A 26,386-nucleotide genomic window follows, 5' to 3' on the forward strand; every position below is an offset into this window, starting at 1 on the left:
ACGGAGGCCCGATCCGAAGCCTGGACGGGGCTTTGGCTGGAGGCTTCTCAAGGCAGCCACTTTCGGTCTCGAGGTGTAATTGTCGGGATTAGTCCCTCAACAATGAGCACAATGCCAGAGTGGTATCCTGTTCCAGCAGGGGTGTGGCCCAGGCCGCCGCGGATCCACGTTAGCAAAGATGGAAGCGAGCGATTGTTTGAACCTTTGAGTTAAACAAACAGTGAAATACAGACCCAAAGTACAATAAAATCACTCATTATCCACCATTCAAACACCTTCGTCTTTAAATTCTCAGCTTCAGATCTGTGTTGTGGACAACGAGCTGATTCAGGCCTATTGGTTATTTAAGAAGACAGGAGTGATAGAATGTCTGTGCTTAAGCATTTAAATCCACAAGCTTTTTAGACCTGCAGTCTCTTCAAAAGGCAGCAGTTAGTGAATTGCCCCGCTCTGAAAGGTTTGCTTTGTTTAGGCCGGCCATTTGCATACCAAATGAGGTTTGGAGTAAAGGCAGAGGCATGAGCTGAACTTATTTGGGTACTGATGGCTATCTGACTAACCAGTCACGCCAGTCAGGATGTAAGGACATCCATCAGCAGCAACGAGCCAACAGCCTCAGACTGCAAACACTAACAACCAGAGGCAAATACATCCGCTTACATACACAGACTCCAACTCCCGCCTGCCAGCACATGGCTGCAACAAGTCACCTTCAGGAGAGAATAAGGGCTCTAGGGCTAACCCCAACCCTGACCCTAACCGACAGAAAATTACAATAACTGAGCCCAGGACGTCTTATGGTGGTTTAAATCTCTATGCTCTGCTATTTATTGATCCAAATAAACACATTTTATAGGATTACGGGACTTTCTCAGTAAATTTGGGATGATGATGTAATGTAATCCAATTCAAAAAAATCCCTACAGGCCCTTTTATTATGCAATTTGTCTATTGCCTATTTCCATTAGTAACTTCTGGTTGACTGAACGGCCTCCTTGTTAACTTCTCCTATTTAACTCAAGACAAATTATCATTGTGGTAGGAAATTGTTCAACATTAGGCCTCACAAAGTCCCTATAATCGGTTTGGACGCGGACTTCTTCCTAAATTCCTTAAAAGACAGTTTTGCCTGTGATTTAGGAGGTACTTTTCTCTAACTCACCTCCCACAACTTTATGTCTTTTTTTGGGGTTCTTGTAATCCTGAATGGGTCAATGTGCACTTCAGTATCAGACATCCTAGGTGATATCCAACGAAGAGGCGCTAACCTTCAAAAAGTAAGACCTTGCTTACAGCACAACCTTTTTAATTGAACGACCATCTGAGCAGCGGGGCCGTTGTCTCCACACAGGGCCGTCTGCATGAATAACACAGCTCAGCAACTGACGAAAGAAAACAATGGCCAGTCTTTGTTTTATCTTTCTACTTGTTATGTTGCACAACATTTCCACGTGACCTTCCGCGGTCATGCATTCAGTACACAAGGTGACGAGTACACATGTCCTCCCTCAGGCCTCTGAATGAAGTCTTTACGGCGCTCGGCCAACGGACAAATCACAGATCAATGGGTGACCTGGAAGGGCACAACACGTCTTCTTAAAACACGAGAGAGCGAGTGCCGTTAGCTCAGGAAATTTAGCTGAAATGAGGGGCGGGTCCTGTAGTCTGGATCACTGACAAGAATCAAGTCCAAACACCCCACATGAAGAGTGTTTGGAGGTTAAAACGCAAATGTAAAGCCGTCGATAGCTGCCGTTCTCGTGGGTTCTCCCAAATTAGAGGTCTTAGGGCTTTATATGCAGCATCTGTCTGTTGAGTCTTTTCTGTTGTTTTATCCACCTGTCTCCGTGGTCTGCCCTGCTGCTCGGGTGACTGTGGGATAATTACAGACATTTACATTGTCTTAGAGGAAATTGGAGGACTTAGGCCAGGTGTGATGTTTAAAGGGTCCTCATTACACTGATCAGCACGCAACCGCTGACTTCCACCGGCTCTCTCGCCAATTAGCGCCTCATCGAGCAAAGCCCCCCCCCCGAACCCACCTTACGGTAGACGGGCCCGGTTCTGAAAACGTGGTCCTCGTTGCGGTTTTGACCTTTTTCTACAACAAAACGTTGAAAACTGTACATCGAACGTTCATCTCTGCCTGGCTTTGAGCCAGAGAATCACCGAGGGAGCAGCGAGCACACATGCCGTCTAGCAGCCGCAGCCGTGCTCTGACTTGCGGCCTGCCACCAACAGCGGGTAATTGGCCCCCGAAGGATTTAGGCCAGGATGCCGAGTGTGTGGATGGCGCTGTCGTATCCCATAATCTCCAATGGGGCAGTTGCCATAGAGAAGCAAAGTGAGGCATACCAATTATTAGTGCATCTTATTCCACAGCACACCTGTTTGGCTCATCTGCTGGTTTAGGGACTCACTGCCTCTGTGATCAGTCACAGGCAAAGAGATAAACGCAGACAAAAGAATGCATTAAAACCTCTTTGGCATAAACAAATTAGTTGTTTTTTTGGAAAGGGGATTTAAAGATAATTTCAATGTTCAAAAACCTTCACTCGATTAAGCATTCGATTAGGCTTCAGTTACATAAGGATTAGGAATTAAAACAACTGGGTTTCCTCAAGGAAAGTTCATCAAACAGAAGTCCAACGTTCGTCATTGACAATGTGTTTGAACAGGATATGATTCAGGACGCTGGTGGTGAATGCAAACACTCATCCGGCAGCCAGACTGCCGCACACTGTCTCCATACTGCACTTAATGAATGGGACAATTCTATCCAGGCAGTCTGTTTGACCTACAAGTCAAGAACTACAGTCGTGGTTGTCTGAGATCAATTTACTTTAAGTGCCCCCGGAGGTCTGCGCAGAATTTGTGAGGTTATATTGGCCTTTGCATGCGGACGGACGAAGGGACGGAGAGACGAACCAAAAAATGCCGGCCGATGGCTGTGAAAACAGTGAAAAATGCCGGACATTCTAGTAATCAACAAAACATCCCAAAAAGGTATTTATTTCACATGTGGAGGAGGAAAGGTTGGCACATGAAACAAGAAACAAACGCTAATGAAATACATCTTCTGCTTCCTCTAAAATCTAGTAAATGTCCTCGCTGCGGCACTAATAAAGTATTATCTTATCTCTCTTTTCTTATCTAAGAAAGAAAAAAGAGGACAAAGGGAGCCGAACTGCTAGGGGTGCAATTAACTATAACGTCTCCACTTTGAATCCAGAATCCAGGCCTGCACGTTTCACTCTGTCATCATATCCGCTGATACAAACATAAGAAGAGACTTCAATCACATGAAAAGGGTGGAGCAATGAAATGCCATCATGTAAATTAGATGTGACACTTTATCAAATGCGCAATCTCGTCGCTGTCGTCCTTTTTGATAGTTGCATCCAGGAAGCACCGATTCACTGGTAATCGTGACGGACAAATTCACTACGTACTGATAAAAACGTGGGTACGTAAAAATCATCATCACACAAAAAAAGAAGAAAAAAAAATGCTGGAAAGACTATAGAAATGTACTACACAGTTAAGGACTTTAAACAAATAAAGTTCCCTGGAGAAATGCATGATGCTATTAGAACTCAGGCTGCGTGAAATCTTCAAAAAGCTTATTGTTTTTTTTAAGTTCAATGTCTCTGAGTGGACGCTTGTCTGCCTCAAACCGTCAGTCTCACACACCAAAGTTTGACTCTTGTTGCCTGTCAAACACAGCTGCTGAGCTGCCGGCCGGCTCTAGTTTCATTCATTCACAGTCGAGACGGTGCAGTTTGTTTAGGAAATGAGCGTAAATGCTGACCTCAAGTTCATCATTCATTGTGCCCTACTTTAAATAGCCATTGTGGAGGCTTTAAAGGGTTTGTGTGTGTTCACTTACAGGGCATTATGAGGTGCTACGACAATGTACATCTCCAAACACACCTGCCTGATTCTTCCAAAAGACGTTCTGTTTGGTCTCATTTAGCGAGCCGGCGGGACAATGTGCTTACTAAGGCCTTCGGTTTTCAGAGAAACAGCTTCACGCTTTAGAAAGATGGAAAGATTGTCTTTAGTTTGTGTGCATGTAGAATTCATCAAGGCATGAAAACGGTTGAATGGCACTAACATAAGCGAGTGCCCATTTCACCAGCCTTTTGAGACTATTCCAGGAGATCTTCTCTGTGGATGCAGCTGATTAGTGTTTATGTGTGAATGTGAACTAAGTAATAACTATTTTCTCATCAATGTCCGCCCAGTTAACGATCTTATTCCATAAAACATTTTTAATGATTTGGAAAAGTGTTGCTAAGTTAATAGCTCTACCATCAGGGACGGTTACCAGCCACTAAACCATATAAATTATGTTACTTCATTTTCATACAGTTCTGTTTCGGAATTTCTTTTATTGGACTTTTATTGTTTAAAATCCTAAAACATTTTCTATCAATTGCTGGGAAGAGGAACTAAGACGACCTAGAACGTAAAAGTCCCTCTTGTGCAATCCTATTTACATTTACACCACCTACAAACAACCATGAAGCTCGGAGGAAAAGACCAGTGAAACAATAACCTACAGTCGTCACCTTGCTCTTTCAAATGAACAGGAAGTCGACCACACAATTTATGAATATCTATAAACCTCACAACCAACGTTCTCTCCAGTAAAACCAGTAGAAATGTGCACAAGTGACGGACGTTGTAATTTATGTGTTTCATTACTTTTAACACCTATGAGGTGTCCTGGATATTTGAGAATTAGTGATTTAAAACGACTGCGCAAACACGTCAAAGTACTTCTGATATATGACATGACTTTTAGGATAAGTTATAATACTTGAACACGGTATATGACACATATTAGAAGATGAAACTGACTTCTTTGGACTGAATGGAGATTTCTGAGAGACATACGACTCATTAAAGATGCCGACATTTTTCACATTTATGCTTCAAAACAAAATGTAGCTACATAAATATCACTGTAGCTCTCCGCATCTTCAACTGGGTAACGGCTCTCCGGTTATTCTCTCCCACAGTGTATCATGGGGGTCTGGCAGCAGGGCAACAGCAGGTCCCGCTAATGATGCAAGACGTGTTTGTGAAGAGGAGGACCCCCCCGGGGAGGCAGGGTGCAGGTGAAGGTACGGCAAGGAAGCGGCCCACTGGGACCAGTTACCAAGGTAGGAAGCGTCGCCCTCCTCCACCTGCTCTCATGTACTGAACTTCTCCCACAGCTCTGTGTGTTTCAGGGTGAGGGCCGCGACAAAAACAAAATCAAGACCATATCACACATTTGGTATCAACCAAACGCAACCGGAAGTCACTTGCATTTAATCTGGTTGCACATGTAAGCATGGCGTTTGGTGTAATTGCCGTATGACTGCATTTCCCAAAAGCCTCCTCAGCCCTTCTTGCATCATTTAGTGATTAACAATCACCATTACAGAACCAACATCCAGGGTCCTTTCGCTGGAAAACATCCCTTTATTCCACTTTTAGTTAGAAGATTCCAGCAGGCTACCTGCAACCCGAAATCACTGCTTCAACCAACAAGGTCAAATTAAGAAGTAAATACCTCTGTAGAAGGATATTTTGTTAAAACCAATTTGTTCACTATGGGAATATTTGTCCATCACAGTACTTACAGCTAGGGTGGGCAGTTGTTTTTGGCACAGCCATATGCACCTCACATATGGACAGAAACTGTGGATAAGGGCTTAGCCTTCTGGCTTACATGGATGGAAACAATGCTCGCCCTGAGCCACTGCCTCAGCTTGTGTACTGGGGAGTGTAGCTCGCAGCGCTGGACATGGCAGGCTAAACTATTAGCAACATTTTCTTTCTCTGAAATGTGATATTTTGTTACTTTGTTGTTGGTAAGTTAATTGTTTTGCAGGAATAGCAACATTTTCTGCTGGATATTCCGCAGCGGAATCAGGCTCTCCCCGTCTGTATGAGCCAATAGGAAACATGCACTGTCGTAAAGGACTTGTAATTGGCCAACGTCACCCGTCAAAAGCCAAGACACAGAACCAAGAGGTCTACTTCCCTCTCGTAATACTACTAACAATATGCATGGAGGTTATAATGAAATTTTCCCCCAATTGTACCAAAGACATACTGCCAAGAACAGCCTTAATTCATCGTACAAAGCAACCAAAATTCCCACAAAATCATCAAAAGAAAACACTTTATCAAAAGCCTGAGATGTTGCAGCAGCGACTGAATGCCGCCCCTTCAAACACACAGCAAGTGAAGCTTGTTCAATTCAATTCAATTCATTTTATTTTGTATAGCCCAAGATCGCAAATTACAAATTTGCCTCAGAGGGCTTTACAGTCTGTACACATACAACATCCTCTGTCCCGAAACCCACCATCGGCACAGGAAAAACTCCCCAAAAAATGAAAAAACCCTTCCAAGAGGGAAAAAAGGGAAGAAACCTTAGGGAGAACGTTGTTCCTTCTTCTTATTTAATTCTCCTGGATTCACTTGTCTATTGTTCTATATGTGCTGCTGCCATGATCATTTACTTAATGTGAGGTAATTCAAGGACAAAGCAGATCGCCTCTATACATACTGAAAACACTTCACGCTTTTGACAAACGACCTGCTGTTAAAAGTGTTTTATGTTTCTGCACAAGCATATTAAACCCTCTTATGGGCATTGTTTCTCATCACTGTCAGTGAGCAGTAAATTTATGCTGAGCAATGTAAAAGAACAAACAATTAAACTAGATTCATAGATCAGAATAATTTACGGTTCATGGCGGATGGCCATGGCCAAAATATACATCTGACTAAGCGGGGAGAGATAGCAAGATTACCGAACTACACACTTAAAGGACACAATGATTCACTGGAGGAAACTAGCAGAAAAGACACCTTAGAAAGTAAAGATTTTAACAAATATATGAATTATTGAAATGTATCTGTGGTCAATAAGGAACTCTTCTCAACCTGTAATGGGAAGGATTGTTTCAATAAGTATTTCAAAACTAAAACGTGCTACTTGCTGCTTTCATGCAGATAAAGTCAGTGACTTTCGGTAGTTTTTGTTCCTCGCGCAGACCGTGCCCAGGTTCCTCAATTGTAGTTGATGACAAAGGTTTTTAAAAGAAACTCATTATCTTGTGCACTGGTTGTACTCACATTTGAAATTGCATCACCAAATATCTGAAAATAAATAAATAAATAACGAGAACAATTTGCCGGAATACCCTCCTACCTTGAGTGGAAACAGTCTGCTATGTTCATGAACCACAGACGAACATTTGATTTATACAAAGGGGAGATTGGAAGTTACATGGCAGGTGAACACTGTTAAATAAAGTCATCCGAGTCTGAAAAGTCCCCTCAGCGTCGACCTAGAATCTGCATTCATAGGGATCGGTATGCAAGTAAATGAGTGGCAGATTTAATTTTGCTGTACGATCTTATGAGTATCAAAGTCCACGGGCCCAAACACTACCTGAGCCTCTGTGCTGTGCAGATCTGTGACTGTAAAGGAGGTACACATTAACACATGCAGCGCGTCAGGCGCAGCTCTGTCAACATCGCAGTCTCCCTGCACCACGCAGGTCCATTTAGTCCTTACGGCCAATCGAAAAAGAAAGCAGCAGTGGGGCGGCATCGTCCGTTGAAAGCCTTGCGGGAAAGCAGAAGCCGGGGAGAGCAGCTGCTCACTGAGCGCCGATGGGCGAGGAAGTGTTGAGGCCTGAGGGTGCAGCTACATTTTGGCGAGCAAAGCATATACTGGTGTTATGCTGGTGTTTTATAGCTGGTGTGTAGTAGAGAGGCTGTTCATTTATGGGGTCCAATTGAAGCATTCAGGGAGATGAGAGGTTTTGAGTCAACATTCCAGTGGACCACATTCAAAAGAGAACAAAACCCGGCATATGCAACATAAAAGCGGTTTAAATTCAGCCAAGGAACTCACATGTACCTCTATCACTTCTTCACGATTCCTCCCACTACGCATCATACGCGCTTCTTAAGGTCTAAATGTGTGCAGTTCGCCTGTGCTGCTGTCATGAGTCCATTTGCGGTGTCTAGCCCTTTGGATTGAAGGGCATTGACTCACAATACGCCCTAAGCTTCAACCCCCGGCTGACCTACCTCTTGATGAACGTGACCTCCGCCCCCGGAGATCGCCCGATCCCTCCATCGCTACACGGACATCTTCGACTTCTACTCTCCAGCTCAGCAGGGTCTGTGAGACCGACCGCATTTAAACGCAAACTGGGGAAAAACCAAAGTGAAAGATGTTGGCAGCTGCGATGTGTGTTGAGAGGAATTTACCGTTGTTATCACTCACTGAGTTATGCAAGAACAGGCCGGTGGAAACCTTTGCCTGGTACAGTGCTGGGCCTCAGCCTCCTTATGCACAGGCTAAACACACACACACACACACTCAAAAGCATGCTGGTATACACACACACACACACACACACACACACACAGAGCCAGGAAGATCCTGCCCTGCAGATTTTCTAATTACCCTCAGTGAATGGGAGGCAGATGGACACACAGAGGGCCGAGTGCCTTATCACACAATCCACCAAGACTCCCCAGTCTTCTTTGGGATAAACTATTTTTAGCTTTCATCTTTGCCCCCTCGCCCCCCTCCCTTGCGAGGCCACAAGGTGTGTGGGAGGCATCGTGAGGAAAATATTTGGAACTCGGTGAGCTAAAATAAAAAGTTTTCTCTAAAGCATTTGTTGCCAGTTACTTCTCCTTCACAGAAGGCGACCTCGTCAGAAGATGTTTCTGAAGAACTATGGAGCTTAAAATAAAAGTCAAGTATGGTTGCAAGCCTCCACTTTCGTTTGGTTCCTCACATGGATCAATCATATAAACATAAATAATAAAAGTGTAATGTAATTTGTAGTTACATTTATTGGACCCGTGCTGAGTCCAGTGAGGCGAGGACTCACACATCCCTGTGCTGTCTGGTGGTTCTCACTTATTTGGAGACAACTTTATTTAGGAAAATGTCAAAGTGCATTTACTGAAAGAAAACATAGTAAAACAACATATCACTGTTAAAAATCAATGTTAACACTAGTTTCTGAAACAGAATCCCTCATAACAACTTTATCCCATCAATTTAATAGCTCAAACCACTAAAACAATGTGCTAAAATGTCTGAAAGTGATTTGTCACCCATCAGCACTACGGCCTTATGATCCCAACATGTCGCTCATATTTAAACGTAAAAGAAGAAAACAGACGATTCAACGTTTCTTTTGTTTTGTGTCTAATTTCTTTGCAAAATAATTTGCCATTTTACTATTTTTGGGGGAAAAGAGGGATATACGGCCAGGAAATAATAATCACTTAATCATGAGGAGAACATCTCCCACTTTGCTGTATATTTATCCATTATTTCAATCTATTTTGAGTGAATATTACCATAAGATAAAGTTAGTGTCTTAGTTAAGGGAGTTTTTAACAACACAAGCACCAAACCAACGAGCTCTGACATCAGCCCCTCAGACACAGTAATGGGAACAAAGCTGCACGCTGCACGCTGCACGCTGCACGCTGCACGCTGCACGCTGCTGCACTTTGTTCTCAGCGAAAACATTCAGAAGCAGCTAATGAATCCATGGGCTCGAGAGGTTGAACGTGGAAACAAGCCGCAGGCCCCCCGGGGGGCCACAGATATGAATGGGGGGACAGTAAGGTGAGGAAAAGCCGTATCAGATGAACACATGAAAGAGGGAGGTAGCTGGATTTAAGGCCTTTTGTCTTTGGGCGTTCAAAGGAGACAGCTGTCGACTGCACAAGACTCGGCTCTATTCATGTGTGCCAATGGGGGGGGGCGCAGACAGAGACCACGCCAACATACACACACACATACTTCAAAGAAACGTGTGCGTACATGTGAGAGCACACGCGTGTGTGTGTGTGTATGTGACCAACTGTTATTATCAAGGTAAAAAAAGCTGCCGATCTATTCACACAACCTGGGCGTCACACACGGGAGGTGCGTAACCCCGGCTGTGCTTGAGAGTCTTCCCCGTATCGCTCGGTGTCCTAGCGGGGCCTGTCTTGGGACACGCACTTTAAAGGAACAGTCAACCCTTCTCCTTGTTGGTGAGCAAGAAGACATTTCTTTTATCTCAGCGTGTCCAGCACATACAACATGTTAGCAGAACTCTACAAAACCGTCTTTACACGCCGTAGCCTTTTATTTATCATTGCTGGAGATTAAGGTTTTTCAGGCTGTTACACATTTGGAACAACAGTTTTTACTGACATTAACAGCTATTTACTGGTACAGCACCTGTAAAGATCAGGGTCTCCTCAAAAAGAGCCAAGTCGCACAAAATCACATCTACTCAGGTAGCTCATACACTACAAGTGTTGAATGACAAACGCACAAAGGCAGGGCAAAAGGCCTATCGCCATGGAGACGGGTGACACCAGATTGATCTAACTATTTTGGATGGCATGCTCTTTTGGTAGGTCTCTATTCAACGGGATTCATAGACTTGCCCGGTCTGTGTTTTACCTTTTCAGTTTTTGGATGTTAATTGTAACATTTTAGTTCCCTAGAAATGTCTTATTCAGCTTTCAGTTGTATTTGGTTTCCACCCCCCCCCCCCGTGTCATGTGTGGCAAAGAACGGGTGAGGCCCCGGCGACCACGGAGTCCACTTCCTACGTACCGTCTCTGGTTCTGTTGACAGCAAACCTGCTGCCATTTCTCCAGTTAGTGAATGAACTTCTGTGCTCATTCGTGCACTAGATGGCTAGTCTATCAATTTAATAAACACAAGTAGCATTTGTATTAAGCCAGCAATAAAATATCTAAAAAGTGAAGATTATGCATACTATCATATGTGGGATGACTATTTTAATAATAATAATGAAAACATGGAGTAGGGTTAATGAGACACGGCATTCATTTAGAGTAAAGGTTCATTTCTCTCTCTCTAACCCTAACCCTCACACACACTTTTTTTGAGCTACATCATCACTGCAGCACGTCTTCCGTTGCTATTTGCATCAGAGGCAAATCGGTTCGTCTCTATGTGAGTGACAAAGATTGTGCGTCGCCACATCACAGCTGCAGCTTCTGAGCCCAGAAAATGAGTCACACGATTTGGGGAAGCAGAAAGAAACGAAATTAGACTTTTATAGCAGTGTATGGTATTTTTACTAACAATTAGAGAATGATTGTTTACCAAAGCCCCATTTATAAAACTTAAAACGAATAGATAAAGTGAAACTAGTCGTGGAATAGTAGTATGAAACAGGATTGTAAAAGAATACATACAAACTATTTTCTTCTTCACGGCAAAGTACAGAAAGTGTATCAGTGTACATTTATGTTCAAATTCATTTTATTGACTGAATCCTCCGATGATGTGTGGACCTCCACTCCCAGAAGACTTCACTTTGTATTTTACTATTCAAATAACTTTGCATCCGCTGAGCGGACGCAGTAGCTGCTGCAGGAGACAAGGCTGCTCTGTCGCGCTCAGGTCACTTCCTGACCTCTGTTGTCCAAATCAAACCAAGATGCAAAACTGGCTTCATGACTAAGACAACACTTTGTCACTCCAGCTTCCACGAGGAAAACGACAAGAGGCGACCGATAGCAAAACCGAACGCCTGCGAAATGTATTTTAAACAGTAACAGCATCGGAACCCTTTAAAGCGTTTTATTTTTTTTAAAGGAAAGTGATGTCAACTAAATGCTCCTTCAAAGGAAATCTTGATGTTGTGTGGCTTTTCCATGTGATTTGTTTAAATCCTTGCACTATATCCGTTGAGAGTTTGGTAATCTCAGAGGCAGCACATGTCGTCTGGATGTCATCGGGCCATAATTAACCTGCTTCCCATCCAGTTTACCCATCTGCTGCAGTTTGGGCGGTACCCTCCTATAGGAAATGTAATGACCACCTTCTTAACAAATCCGCAGTAACAGAGGCACTCTGGGCCGAGTCAACAGCAGGTCGACTACAATGAGGGCAGGGTGGTGCGGGTGGAAGTGTTGGTCCGCAGGGAGTTTAAAGAAAGCTGTGCATTAAACGTGGCCATTCAGGCACCTTGCTGTGAAACTACCGCAATTTTAGAACCTAATTCTGATCTCTTTTCATAACCGGTACAAAACTGATGAGCAAAAACACCTCCAACCCAAATTTAGACCATGCTCGCTGCACCCAGAGAGTTGAGCTGATCTTGGCCGATATTGCATCAGTGGGAATCCCATCATAGCAACCATGGCACGCAGTCACAGGGAGAAAAACAAAGTGCTTACAGTACGTCTCACCTGCTGATCCGAAACCGGCCAAACGCAACCTGCCGCTTTATCCAAATCCACGGTACCTGCAGTTTGTGTAATAGTAGCGGTACTCTGGTTGGTAAACGGCACCGTAGAACAAAGCACCATAAACCTCATTAATCATTAATCATTAACCACCAATGACAAAGAACTGACTGTGACTGAAAAAGCAGGGATACAAAACTAAAACATTTCATATTAACTCAGTCATAAATAGCACCAGCATTTGGCAGGGGGCCTTTTTTGTAGCACATTTTGGGGTTTTCATGCACCTTTTGTGTACAACAGGCTATAGATTCTATATTCTCACAATAATCCGCAAGTTAAGAATGTCATGTGACACTGAAACACTAAAAACAGTAATAAACAACTTAAACAAGTTTAAGGTGAAGGTGTGGTTGTACTTTTGTGATGTAGCGTGTTGGGATAGTTGTAATTCCTCCTGCGCACAACACTAAAGCCCCAGTTGGAACAAATATAAAAGTCATTACATCTATAGTCATACTCACTCATAAAACACATTAAGTATTAAAGCATTAAAAGGGGAATTTGGCTAGTCTTTTACATAGTCTGTAAGCAACAGGTAAAAATGAGTGCCCACAATCAACTTAAATGATATCATCAATTATACAACTGTTCCCTTATTAAGACTGATCCAGGGTCAAATGCTGTTTTAACTCTAAGCGCCCCCAGTAGCACCATCTACTACTCAAGCCGAGCTTCTGGTTGCAGAGGTGCACTCTCCTCATTCTACGCGCGTCATGAGGCCTCGCGTGTGAGAGCTGAATTAATGATCAGTGTCCATTTACACCGAGTGAGATATTTGGATGTTTACCTCTGTTTATTATATAATTATTATTGGCCAGCAGAAAGGCAATTGGTAATAGTCTGTTAAAGGATATGAAGGTAGGTTGAAGTAGATAAATGGATCAAACTCTGAATTCGTATATAGCAGGCCAGGGGTTGAGATTAAAGACTTAATGGCTTTCCTATGTGATCAGAAAGGTATTATTGCCATAATAGATCTACAGTATGTTACTTAGCGTTTGGGGGTCTAGAGGATTCAGTGCAATCAGAGTATACATTCTGGTTTACTAAGCCATTTTCTTACTAATTTCTTTTTAGAAAAGTAGCAAAAAAGACAAATGATTTATATTATTTTGTCACAAATGGGCTTGAGGCTGTCTGTGGGGTGAAAACTATTCCCCATCTCTCTCCCCCCTTTGTCTCTTGTGCTGTCAGGGATTTTTACCCGGATGGTGTGACATCATGTTAAAAAAGAAAAAAAGTCTGTCTTTTATACTCAACATCTGCTCTGTGCTCTCAGATCAGTTGCTGTAAGATGAAACTCGGGCCCCCAGTGGCGACACGCAGTCGCTGCATGCACCAGATAACAACAACGCGGCCCTCTGCCTCCACCCAAACCTCCCACCCAACATACACAAACCACATCAGCAACTCCTGAGACATTTTTCAACCGTCTGGGATTTTTCATTCGTATGTGGATTGAAAAGCAACCGATGCAGCGTAGCTTGTTGATGGAACAACAGGTGTTTAGTGACAGTGTAAACAAAGCCACCTCATCTTGAATTGCTGGTTTATTGCTGCTGCAGGAGAGTCAATTCACTGAATCCGGCGCTACGGAAAAGTCCCGGACACAGTTATTTTTCACCAAAACATCCAAACCTGATAACTGTATGTGGATACTATTTTCATAATAAATAATCAACCAATAAACTAAGAGTTCGGAAGAAACTAGGGGCCCTGGTTTTTGGAGTTTTCTGATAATATAAATTCCAAATGTTTTTTTACAGTTTGTTTTACACTCTCAATAAAACCATTGAAGTAAGAACGGGTAAGAAATGTATGATTCTCACAGGGTGCCAGACATTTAGTATTAAGGAAATGTATAGTATAGACCGATTTGATCACAAATCAGTATTTCATGTAATTATACATTTTTTTGTTGGTTTGTTTGTCTTGCAACAAGAGTTGGACAATTACGTCAGGACCAATAATTAAACCTCGCCAAAAGTGCAAAGTCATCCTCACTTTCTAAAATTTTGATTAAATTCATTTTTGCAAATTTGACTGTGAAAACACAATCACAACAGAGTACAATGAGGATAAATAAAGAATATTTAACTTCTCTAACCAAACATGAACCTAATTACAAAGCAAATCCAGTCAAATTAAGTTTTGATTGTCAAGTCAAGTTACTGCAAACCATTCGGTTCAATAAAACCAACCATTACACATCCAACCAATATCCTTTTATCAAGTTAGCAGACTTTATTTTATTTTTCACTGCACTTTAACCTGGTTGTTAAAGTGCTGATGGTGCACCGTCCTTTTTGTGTGGCACGCGCTCACTCACACAGTGCTCCCCAGTGGACTGATTAGGGAAAGTGTCTATTTAAAATGTACAATATATCGGCGGGCAGCTGTAATAGTGATTAAATATTATCCCGCAGGCCAAAGATAATTCTCTTTTTTTGTTTCTCATTTTAGTTTAGTTTCTCATTTCATTTAAGTTTGATTTAGCTGGTTTTGCAACAAAAGGGATCATAATACACGCTTTCCTTAAAATCAATTTTAGTGATTTACAACAACGGGATAAAATAATAAAAATAAAACAGCCATTTGTTTATCATTTAAAAGCATATTTTTACGTTTCAAAATTAAAATCCATTCAAGTGGAATCAAAAGTACATGTCTGTATTGATAGGACACCCGTCATCAGTCAGGACCTCGCTGACCTCAGTGGCGCCTCGTGCACCCCAGTGGAGTTTCATTTCTTAATATCTCATTTCTTGGGTTTCATTTTGTCAGCGTAGGACGTGTTGTTTGTCTCGGACTGCCACTTAGTGTTGCCTTTTTTTCCTATTGCCTAAAGTCAGAGAATCGCAAAACTGCCACAAGACCACCACCAGATGTCAGAGTTCATTAAAAAAATACTATTTGTAAGGCTTTGCTCATTAGATCAGTTTTTGTTCTGTGTTCAATGAAAGGTGCTATTGAAATTTAAATTTTGTTATAGGTGAAAACATAAATATTTGCGTAATCAATAAAGCTAAAGTTGTCATAAGTGGGAACACGAGAAGAATAGAATGAGACGCAGAGATTGTCAGGAAACAGGGTATTTTTATATATGTTAACAATTCTAACCAAAAGAAAACGTAATAACAATAAATAATATAAACTAATTAATCATATAAACGTAACATGAAAATGAATTATTATTTAATTATAATAATTAAATGAAGTAATCACACTCTTTAAATGAACCATTGACCACGTAGCCCTCATCTATGAACTTGGAATTCAAGGACAAAGACACTTCTTGGTGAGTCTTTGTCTTCTTCTTCATCCAGACTGGATTTTTCAAGGTCTTTATTTATGGCAACGTGACTTTTCCCTGAGTTTATGGCACTTGGCTGCCAACAACTTGTGTTCCAGCTTTTGGATTTTGCCAATATTCTGCATTTAAAGAAAAAGGAGTATTATAAAAATAAAAAAACCATTAATTTAAAATAGTCACTTTGACTATAAAGTATGAAATAATAAAAGTACATTTAATTTCAACAAGACAGAAGATGTATATTGTAATGCTACTTCAGCACAGTAATAATATTTCCAATGTCTACAGTGTTGTGCACATAATGCCTGTGTACGGGAGGTTCTTGAGCGCCGTGTATATTGTGTCAATGACGTGTTCAGATACGCTGTCAGCTAATTACCTGTTGGTCTGTGGGATCTTGGCCTGCAGTGCTGCTGCTCTGCTCCACTTTAAATAAAAGAAAGACAATAAATTGTCCTTTGTACTTTCAAGACTTTTCTCTAAAACTTCAGTCAGCGATAGAAATATGTATTTATTATTAACCTCGGATATGTTTTGTTATTGATAATCACTTTCTGTCTCCATTTTTTAAATTTACAATATGTTCTAATTTAGCCACAATTTGTGGTGTAATTTTGATACTGTGTGAATTCATCCGCTCACCTCCCCATCGACTGGTCACATCTATCCTTTAACAGCCATAACTAGGATGTATATATACATTCTAATTACAGCTAGTTATTCAGATGTATACCCATTACAGACATCTGTTGGCCCCGTTTAGAACCAGAAAGCCCCGCTCCCTCCTCCCCAATCTAACATTTACTTTACAAAAACCAAAGAATAAAGAGGTCTTACTCTCGTGCATCTTCCTGTTTCAAAAGGATACGTTCTGCCTCGTGTCGCCAAAGACCAAAAGTTTTCCTCAGCCACAGAATTGTTACCTTAAAATCAACAAGAATGCAACATGTTGTGACCACAAAATAACATTGCATTTATTATTATGATTGGGATGGTTGATTTTGTGTTGCATGCTATGATCCATACCTCTGGCAGAATGACTTCTTCCAGGTACATCTTCTGCTCTCCTCGTGTTCCTGGTGCGGGCAGGATGTTCTTCAGCCTGCTCATCATCTCTGCAGTCTGATACATTTTACAAACGTTTGTTATTACACATTATCTCCAAAATACAGACGTTTTTAGAGAAGCTTTGGTGACAATTTTGTGCTTTTGGGATATTATTTGAAATACAGTTTATAATTTCGTATCGACATGGATCGTACAAATAGCGTGGTATTATTTATTATATAAAAGTGGGTAAGAAAACGTTTTGAGAAAAATTTGAAAATGTTTTTAAGGCGGTGACATGTCTTGTACCTTATTTACCTTAATTTCATCCAACAATGTGTTGTGGGTGGCGTACATCATCTTGAGCCCTGGACAAACAGCCTTATTGTGGTGCAGATAGACTCTGTTGGACAGAAGCTTGCCATCTCTTAGATTTTGCTCCATATCCTGAGAACAGCATGATAACACAGTGTAGTTATTTCAAATCTTTGAAAATAAGTTACTCTATAATTATTTTAATTTTGTCACTGCATCTGAGACGTTTGACAACCATCCATACATTTCAAAATCATTTGTCAACATACAAATTATAATTATAATTATTATTATTAATTATTCTTCATGTGAATAATGTAGGAGGGGGTTCTTAAATACATCAATAATACACATTTTAGGTCCCTTTGTACCTTTATTTCTTGGTCAGTCAACATGTTGTCCACTTCTATTGATTCCAAGCTTTTCTCACTGGTGACAAAAAGAGGAAGTCTTTTCTAAGCAACCATCCTGATATAATCTTTGAATTACCTGTAAAGGTTTTGTTGATTGTACATACAAATTATGTGTGTAAGATATGACAGAATTCTGCAATCTTTAAAATAACTACGCCTTCAGAAATATCCACGAGGATATTAGTGGAAAGAAATGCAAGATTTAGGCAAAGGTTGTTCCAAGGTGTGTGAGATCATTGCACTCACACATTCGGTTGGACAACTTTATTGCAGCCACAATCAAAGAGTTTGTCCGTCCACTCTCCAACAATCCCAGCGCAATGGAGGTGAATCCATTTCCTGCATTGTTTGCACTCGAGCCATTTGTACTCGCTTAGGTTTGGGTGGAGACACCTAAATAACAGATAATTAAAAAGCTTTGGAAATTAACTAACTGTTAAGAGGTGTCTGAAAATGTTAGATATTTTTAAATGTTTTGTCATCTAACTTAAGTATGTAGTATTTTGTGGAATGTATCAGTGAGGTTGGAAAACCAACTGGAGCGTCGTCCATGTGGGCAGTATGCCTCGTATTTTTAGGTGACAATACAGGTTAGAAAAAAATCCCACACACTGTTATTGTAACATACGATAAATATGTGGTTATTTTTTTGAAAGTAAACACAAACATATAACTTACACGCTCGTCCCCGGGACGCCCTGAACAACGCAGGCACTTATGCACCATGCGACGCAAAGGCAGTTGGATTCCGGGTGATTTTCGTCTGCTCTTGTGAGCCCGGCCTCTTGTTTTTCCATCTCCTCTGACTGACTCTTTGTGAGAGGAAAGGCCTTTTCCAAAACATTGAAAGGGGAAACTGGGCAGGTTAAAGTCCGTACAACACATTCAAATTCTTTATTAAACTATTTATTAAATATACAACACAACACGTTTTCATTACGGTCTCTGGGATATCCTTTATCATCTTGGCTGCGTGGTATCGCCGCAGAGTCCGGCATTGGGTCATTGTCAGTGACTCTCCTTGCACATCTGTTCTGGTCACTTCATTCTCAGCCGCCAGCATGAAAAATGATAAGAGAGCGTTAATCGCACACAATCTGTGAGGAGTTCTTAGAATTATGTACATAGGCCTTTTCCAATATTCACTACAATGCTAATGTTAGACGTCTTTGACGGTAAGTAGGGCCGTTGATAATCCAGGATTTCAGCCATGTAGAACGACTATTACTAACATATACATTAAATGGACATATAATAGCCCTCATTTAACTGGATAATAACTCATGTGAAAAACGGGTTTAAAAAAATAAAATTCTAAGCTGGATGAACTCCAAATTCAGTGTTTTTCAAAATTCAAAATAGTGGCTTTAGCCAAACACATTGTTTGAAAAAGCAGCTTCAAAACTAAACTCCTTTCATATTCTTCAAACACTGCTGTACACAGAAGGACTGGGATTTACTCACTGAGCAGACAAAAATCCCACAGTTGACCGAGTCCTTCTGAAGCCACTGGACAGGGTACGTCACGCTCCAGCCCCGCAGCCCACCCTTCTCCCGGAAGACGTTTCTGGTCGGTGACAAAGTTTTGACAACATGTCAAAGAGATGAAAAGGTCTTGCTGTGTCATATCAGTGTTTTTGTAGCTGACGGAGACTGACTTCAGAAGATCCAGGTCATCCTCGTCCAAACCCGTCCTGGTCTTCAAGGAGTCGTAAATACGGACTTCTTTTTTGGAGAAATCCAGAACCTTATAAACAATAGTGTCAAGATGTAATTCCCCAGAGGTTGAGGTTCATCATGTGTTGTGCTGTTTAACAAGCTTATATTAAAAGCACATTTTTGAAAATAGAAATTTGCACAGTAGGCAGTATTTGCGCCTTAACTAAATAGAGTTTGACACGGCTGCTCTATGACCATTCATTCATCTGGTCCTATAAGTCATACAGTCATTGGTAAAGACAATAACTGATACATACCCACAGGATGAAGTGGTTGCCAGTTTCTTTGTTGATGTGACCCACAAGTCTTGGCAGGAGGATCAATTCTGCATCCTGTTGTAGAATCGAGAATTCTAATTTTACTCGGTCACTGACAAAAGGCCTATTTAATGAATTCATTTGCAGAGCGTTTTAGTGACTTTTTTTTGTCCACATTGATGTGAAAAACTTACAGGGAGAAGACTAACAAGCCTGTCATTGACATTTTTGTTATTGATCCAGTCTCTGTGCCACAATATAAAGTCAAAATGACTGAGTGCTGCACTCTGTTAACAACAAAATCACAGATCTTTGTAACACACAGTATATATATGACAGTAGAATTTTTCACTTTTGCATTTTGATATCCGTCAAATGTTACAGCGACGCTGTGACAGTCGTACCTTTGAGTTGTCCATGGCGAGCTGCGCCACACGATAGTTGACGGCCTAAAGGAAAATAATCCTAATGATAAACAAAATGACATACGCCAAGCTACGCGAGCATATGTAATCTACTAATGCACATTATTGTAATCATTGCATTTTGATTAACTATTTCATGACTTGCATCATCAGTGAGCCATGGCATAACCCGGGCGGCTCCGCCCAACAGCGCCACCGGGCAGACACTGCACACGTCCCGAATGCACAACGGATGTCTCTGTTTGATGTTGTTCAACACCTGCCGTTCGTCACGCGAGCCTGTCAGGAGTGTCCTTAACTTCTCCTGTTACGTGATATACACGTGTAAAAAAAACAAATAAACGTATAAATGAAAGCTACTGGAGTACAAACACAGGTAGTATCCACACGCTCATCATACAAAAGCAGCCAGGTATTGACATATTTAATCTCACCTTGTCCGTGTCATCGATGCTGTACTTCTGGGCTGAGAAGGCCCTCCTCTGGTCCATGGCGGACTTTGGTGCCAAACGTGGTCCAGCGGCTGTTTTCTTTACTACAAAATAGTGTAATTTGGTTATTTAAGTTAAAAAATATATATATCTAACAAACAGTTGTCAATAACAACAACATTTTGAACATGAAAACTATGACAATGTTGACGTATGCTCTTACCTGGAGAATCCAGCACCAACCTCCCGTGCTGACCTACTGCCAGCGGCGTGCTGCTTATTGCCAGCATCTTCTGAAGGAAGCGATTGTTAACGTTTTCGTTGTGTAACTCGATGAGGACCCGAACTGCCTGTTTGAAGTGAGCCTCCTTCATGCGGCAGAGGGAATAACGAAAGGCTCCCAGCTCGTGGTTCAACTGTTCGGCCACTGAGGAGTTCACCTCCGTGCGTAAAGCGGGGCAGATGTTTAGACTCCTCAGTTTCTCTTCCGGCCTGCGTTGGTTCTTCTGGTGGAAGCGGTCATAGAGGGAGTACCTCTCGTTGGTTTTTGTTATTGAATGCAACGCAGTGAACCTGTCCGCTCCCGGGGCCGCTTTCAGTGGGGCCCCCGGAGACCTGAGATTGTTGATCCACTCGAGGTCCACTTCAAGTTTCTTTTCCGCTGCTGCACTGATGTTGGACTGTGACGGCGCGCAGAGCCGACCGTCGTGGGGCTGAAAGAACTTCTGTTGGGTTCTATTGTTCATGTGGCGGGAAACCTGGCCCGCCACATCGGAGATATAAACAGTTGGGAAACTGTTAAAGCTCAGAAGCCCATCCACGTGATCTCTGGCCGACTCGCCCCAAAAAAGGAAGTTCACGTAGTACACGACTCCATGTGTACAGGAAAAGTGTAAAAGACCACCTAGAAAAAAAAGAAACGTTTTAATAGATATGTATCTATGAATTGGCCGTTGCTTTTAAAAAACACTTTTTCCCTTTATTAATCACCTCCTGTTTTTTGTAGTTTTACAAACAGCTTTGGATAAAGCTCCTTGAAATTCAGCAGCTCTTCCAGCCGGTTGATGAGGTCACTGATGGAGCCCTCAGAAGTGACCCCGAGTGCTGCGCAGGCATCTTGTAGTTCTTTCTTTTGTGGCTGAAATAATCCATGCAGCTTTCAGTATACATTGTAATGCAAAATATGCAACAACGACCTCAATAATACATTATTAACTTCATACACACCTTTTTAGACTCAAGAAGTGCATGTATGATGTCTTCATCCACCTTCTGGTTGGACACCATGGTCTCTCCTGACCTTTTCTTTAACCCCTTTTTCACCTCAGTCTTTGGGAGAATGTTTCCGGCGCGCGTGTCCTTTCCCATCCATGGAGCCAATGTGGAATATGAAAGCAAGGACCTGTAAGGGTTTACTGTGGTGGTTCCTATGGGAAAAGTACAAATGGCATACGCTTATACCACGTAGGTATCTTTGTGTAGTTGTGTTATGTTCTCTTTGGAGAATTAACGACATTCTTAAAACTGGCGGGTTTTTTTTATTTTTTATTACAATAACAGGAGGAATAAATACATAATGTGTGTCAATAGAGCAAAGTACACCAACGTTACTAGAGGTGATACCAGTATTAGCGATGTACCTGACGTGAAGCCCTCAGCAATCATCTCCTTGTCCAGGTCCGCCCATGTCTTCTCAATATCAATATTGAGGTCGGTGTCTGTCACCGTGTTCAGGTCCGGCCTCTTGAATGTCCCAACTGAGATGAACACAGAGCAACAGTAACATCACATACATACACTTTCTTTTCCTTTTGTGGGTGAGGGGGATAATAAAAGCAAGGTTTTGTTTCTAAGACGTGGATTTCATCGACTTACCTGGCACATCAAAAGCCACTTTCCAGTTGGCATCCGCGATAATAACTGGAGGATTATGGCCACATTGGTGACAAGAGAACTTAAATTCAAAGTCCATAAGTGAAAGGAAGTGATGGAACGCCTGGCGTACTGTCTGGTGGTGGTATGTGTTTTTATTAAATAGATTGATGGTGTCCAACATGCGTCCACAGGCCGTCTTGTTCTGGAGAGCAGGAGAAACAGCACATGTGGAGGAGTTATTGCAAATTATTGTTTTAAACCAATCCCCCTTAAAAAAATTATACACTAAAACCACATTTTTTGAATGAGCACATAACCAAATGCCATCATCGTGTGTAATACGTTCATTTATAAAAACTTACAGCCAAAGCAGAGAGCAGGAGTGCACATAGCGGAAGAGTGAGAAACACCCTGTTGTTGAAATTGTGGAACCCGGATGCGTAGTCTTGGAAACGAACATGATTTCCGCAGACTGGGCACTTGCTTACGGCAACAGAGACACCTTCAATTAGAGCAAAAGGACGACATGTTTTCATTTCGTAAGTAAGCCAGTAAGAGAGACAACATCATGAGAGGCCGTTTAGGACTTAACTACTGAGACACTCTTACGTTCGCTATTGAAATGCTTTCACACACACTACTGAGTTTGTGCTTTCACTAACAAATAACAAGGCTTTTCCTCCCAATGTCACTAACTTTTGAGATTCAGTAAACAAACAAAACAAAACTTAGTATCGGATCATTCAATTTTGTGAAATGTAATTTTTGACAGACAATGTTACGGCAGTATTATTACAATATGTACGAAACAGACGGTGTATACTGGGATGCGGTGTGCTGTCGGTCACAATGAAAAACTGTTAATGTAATAGATCATTTAATTACCTTTTTCGATGTAGGTGTATCCGTAAACGGTGGCTTGTGTTGTTATGGTTTCCTCTAGCAGACCCGGGGCCGTTGGTCCGGGGCAATACGGACAGTTCCGCTCACTTGGAATGAAGCACGTCGGTGGTGGTTTTTCTTTTGTGCGCAGTTCGACGGAGATGTTATGCAACGCAGGTATTCTCTTAGATTTGGCCAAGTACTCTGTCATAACGAGGACTCTCTGGTCATTGACATTGCATGATGCGCATGGCGGTTCGGGGTCAAGGAGCTCACATTCCATGTCTTCAATGTCCTCTGGCTGGGTATCACAGTTACTGAGAACATTTGGACACTCCTGAAAGATCCACCACATGGCCATCATGCGATGGACACAGCGGTGGGATCGTCCCATCTCCCGGCAGGGACAGTGCCACTGGCCCGCCACCGAGTCAAAGCTTACCATGGTACGTTCAAACCGGCACCAGTTGTCCTTTTTGTCGGTGAAGATGGAAAAAAATAGCCATCTTTTTGAAAATCCAGCAAGTCCATAAAAAATAGGGTTGACGCTGTCAGTTCCTCTGCTGGCCGCTGCTGTGTGCAACTCCTCGCACCGCTCACTCCACTCAGTGGAGATGAGTCCCTTGTCCAACATTTCCTGCAGCGAATTCTTTTTCACAGATTCTGGGGGGACGTATGGATCGGCATGTTTGACTCTTTCCAGGTGGACACACTCTTTCCCTGGATTTCCTGAAGCTGTGGCCACGTCCATCAATTTCCGACACAATGAAACTTCACAATCAATATTCGGCGCGCTGGTGGACTTGATGACATGAATCGGGATAAGACGGCCTGCATCATGTCTCGGTGTGACGTAAATGCCATTGTCAGGGTCAATGCACATTATTGGGATGGTCGGGCGGTTGTGAAGGTCACGGATGTGGCGTCTCAGATTGGAATGAGATGAAAGAGACGCGCTGCAAAGCATGCATGGAATATTGTGTGTATTCTTCAGTGAATCCTTTGGATGAGGGACATCATCTGCTTTCTCTGCATCAGCCTTTTTGTCAGGTTTTTCTAAAACAACAAAAATAAAGAATTAACAGGACACATTATGTTTATGTCTTACTATGTATTTTTTACAGTGTGTCAAGTTGTGAGTAATTAAGGAAAAATAGTCAAATACAGTAACCTGAGTAGAAGGGCTGAGCTAATCGTAAGAGTACAAACAGAAGGTTCTACAACCACTTGAATAGTAGAAGTCAGTGCTGGAAGTAAAGATTGCTGGATGGATGTACGAATGCTTTAAATAAAACATTACCTCTTTTCTTGTATGATTCAATACCTGCAATGGAAAGACATATTGAACAAATTACAATTAAATATTGTATAAACTCCGGTAATATGAAAAATGTTCTTCATAATAAAAATGTTTTACTTAGTGACATAATGAGACTACAGGTGTTATACACAACTACATGTGTAGTTTACGTTTTTAGTTTGATACTTTTTTGTATTTTATTTACAGCATATTCACCCTTAAAAAATAATAATAAAGATATGATGTAATTTAATTTAAAAAAAACAGAGAACATTATATAAGAACACTATAATAACATATTGCATGAATGCAATTTATGTATTTAATATCTTAAATGGAAACTTTAGTATTTTATAAGTTGATTTTAACACAATGACTGTCAACCGTGGTGTGATTGTGACATGTGGCCGTTTAATGTCCTGAGAGGCTTTAAATTGATTTACAGTTGATATTTATACATTATTTGGTTTGGGATGAATAAATCAAAAAGGCGGCCAACGTCGTAATTCAGTATTTGAATGTCTTTATGTCAAACATAAATTGTCTAGTTAGTTATTGGCCTTGGAAATACCTCGTCTGAGTGTGACGTATAATTACCATGAAGCTGTTGAAGATGTTTCCTGAAGCTCGCTGTTCGGGAAAACACTCTGTAGTTGCAGAATGGACAATGATTGTGGCATCTATGCCTTTGGTTCGTGTCCTGGCAATAGCACGACACCACACATTTCTCTGTCGAAGAACATCGCATAAAATTAGGAATATTAGTGAAATGAGGATTTGCTCAAAGTGTTGCAATAAACTGGAGCATACAGTCTTTTCTCTTCAATCTTGATTAAGTACCTGTATCTCCATCTTGAAAATAAACAGCGTCCCTTAGATGTTTTCGATGTAGATGCTCTACTGAAGCCTCCACTTGCAGAGTGCAAAATATACACCTGGGACCAACCATCTGAAGAACAGACCGCGCATCATGGAAGACCTGATGTGAATCTGTAAGAGAATATATATTTATTTTAAATAAGACATATAAAAACATTTAGTAGATGTAAAATCAAAGAAAGGTTTCAGCATCATTTTAGAAAAAAATGATGAAGAAAACATATGCCTGATCTCAACGTGGGAACTCTTTGTCCTACTATAATTGGCCTGTAAACCAGTGTGTAAGCACCTCTGGGAGAGGGGGGTTCTTAACAAAGATAATGTCTGTGTGTCATCACTATAGAAACCATTTGAGTGACTACAGACTTCAATCTTACTCATTTATTGGTATACCCGTCTGCTATTTGAACTCGGGGAAGGTTTAATTGTGCATGTTGTTTTTTCCCCTCATTCGAATAGAGAAGGGAGCCTGCATTTCGCAAGAAAACAAAAGTGAAGAAAATGAAGATGACTAGGCTGTAACCTGTGACCATAACACTTCTTCATTAGCCTGAGCCGTTAATACACACGCGCAAAATGAAGATTAATTGCGTTGTTTCTCGACATGTTGCTCACACTGTCGCCTACAGCGACATCTAGCGGACTCGGTCGTAGCAGCTTCAGCCGGTTGCCACACTGACGTTTAGGAATAAATTAAGTCATTTTGGAAGTCGGCATCGCTCGAGGTAAAGCAGCGTGGGGGCAAAGTGTCGCTTACCGGCCATGGCGGTGTCCTTTTGGACACGTCCAATGTCGATGCCCGGTACAAAGAAAAACTTCTGGCAAAACTTCAGTCAGGAAGCCTTGACAAGCTGCGCGTTCCCCGGCGGCCTCCGGTCTCCCTGCGGGTGCACGGGGCCGCTGATTGGGGGCGTGGTCGGATAGTACCAGCCACCCGCCCGTGGGTGCGGTCACCGTAAACCAATTGCATCGGTGCTGGCAAACGTTAAAAAACTGTCCTCTGTGGCTGTCAGTTGTCATTTCAGCACGCACCGAAGTTCGACCCGCCACCACCTGTAACACCTCCAATGCACAGCAGAACGTGGCATAGCAGCAGATTGGAGCAACTTATTCTCTGCGTCTGGACTCATCATGGGCATCCCGGCCCCTGGTCCATCCCACGCCAGGATGGAGTCCTGCTCGTTACGCACGTGT

At 41.9% G+C, this 26,386-nt stretch overlaps 1 protein-coding gene across 2 annotated transcripts; it reads right to left on the reverse strand.

The window, feature by feature from the left end:
- Nucleotides 1-15,412: 15,412 nt before the first annotated feature.
- LOC120829906 (uncharacterized) lies at nucleotides 15,413-26,386 on the reverse strand. Of its 2 annotated transcripts, XM_040194499.2 has the most exons (27): nucleotides 25,950-26,386; nucleotides 25,154-25,303; nucleotides 24,911-25,042; nucleotides 24,314-24,337; nucleotides 23,017-24,069; nucleotides 22,494-22,633; nucleotides 22,132-22,333; nucleotides 21,897-22,013; nucleotides 21,484-21,683; nucleotides 21,247-21,394; nucleotides 20,480-21,160; nucleotides 20,260-20,360; nucleotides 19,971-20,129; nucleotides 19,805-19,849; nucleotides 19,595-19,687; nucleotides 19,401-19,475; nucleotides 19,083-19,171; nucleotides 18,888-18,991; nucleotides 18,365-18,480; nucleotides 18,103-18,254; nucleotides 17,671-17,817; nucleotides 17,383-17,440; nucleotides 17,015-17,143; nucleotides 16,676-16,771; nucleotides 16,487-16,572; nucleotides 16,029-16,075; nucleotides 15,413-15,768 (listed from the first exon to the last, which is right to left on the reverse strand). In XM_040194499.2, the coding sequence occupies exons 1-27, from the start codon at nucleotides 25,954-25,956 to the stop codon at nucleotides 15,713-15,715; spliced, it is 4,407 nt and encodes a 1,468-aa protein (XP_040050433.2). In that variant the 5' UTR covers nucleotides 25,957-26,386; the 3' UTR covers nucleotides 15,413-15,712. The 2 variants fall into 2 exon arrangements, with proteins under 2 accessions (XP_040050433.2, XP_077936756.1); XM_078080630.1 differs by lacking the exon at nucleotides 19,595-19,687.

Source organism: Gasterosteus aculeatus, chromosome 2 (assembly GCF_964276395.1).
Source record: "Gasterosteus aculeatus chromosome 2, fGasAcu3.hap1.1, whole genome shotgun sequence".
Classification (NCBI taxonomy): domain Eukaryota; kingdom Metazoa; phylum Chordata; class Actinopteri; order Perciformes; family Gasterosteidae; genus Gasterosteus; species Gasterosteus aculeatus.

Bases quoted from the DNA above. Each gene is read 5' to 3' on its own strand.
- LOC120829906 (XM_040194499.2), bottom strand. The intron at 16,573-16,675 runs GTATGGATCATA...GTTGATTTTAAG, and splicing joins AAGAAGTCATTCTGCCAGAG to GTAACAATTCTGTGGCTGAG. The intron at 15,769-16,028 runs GTAATTAGCTGA...CTTTAAATGCAG, and splicing joins AAGATCCCACAGACCAACAG to AATATTGGCAAAATCCAAAA.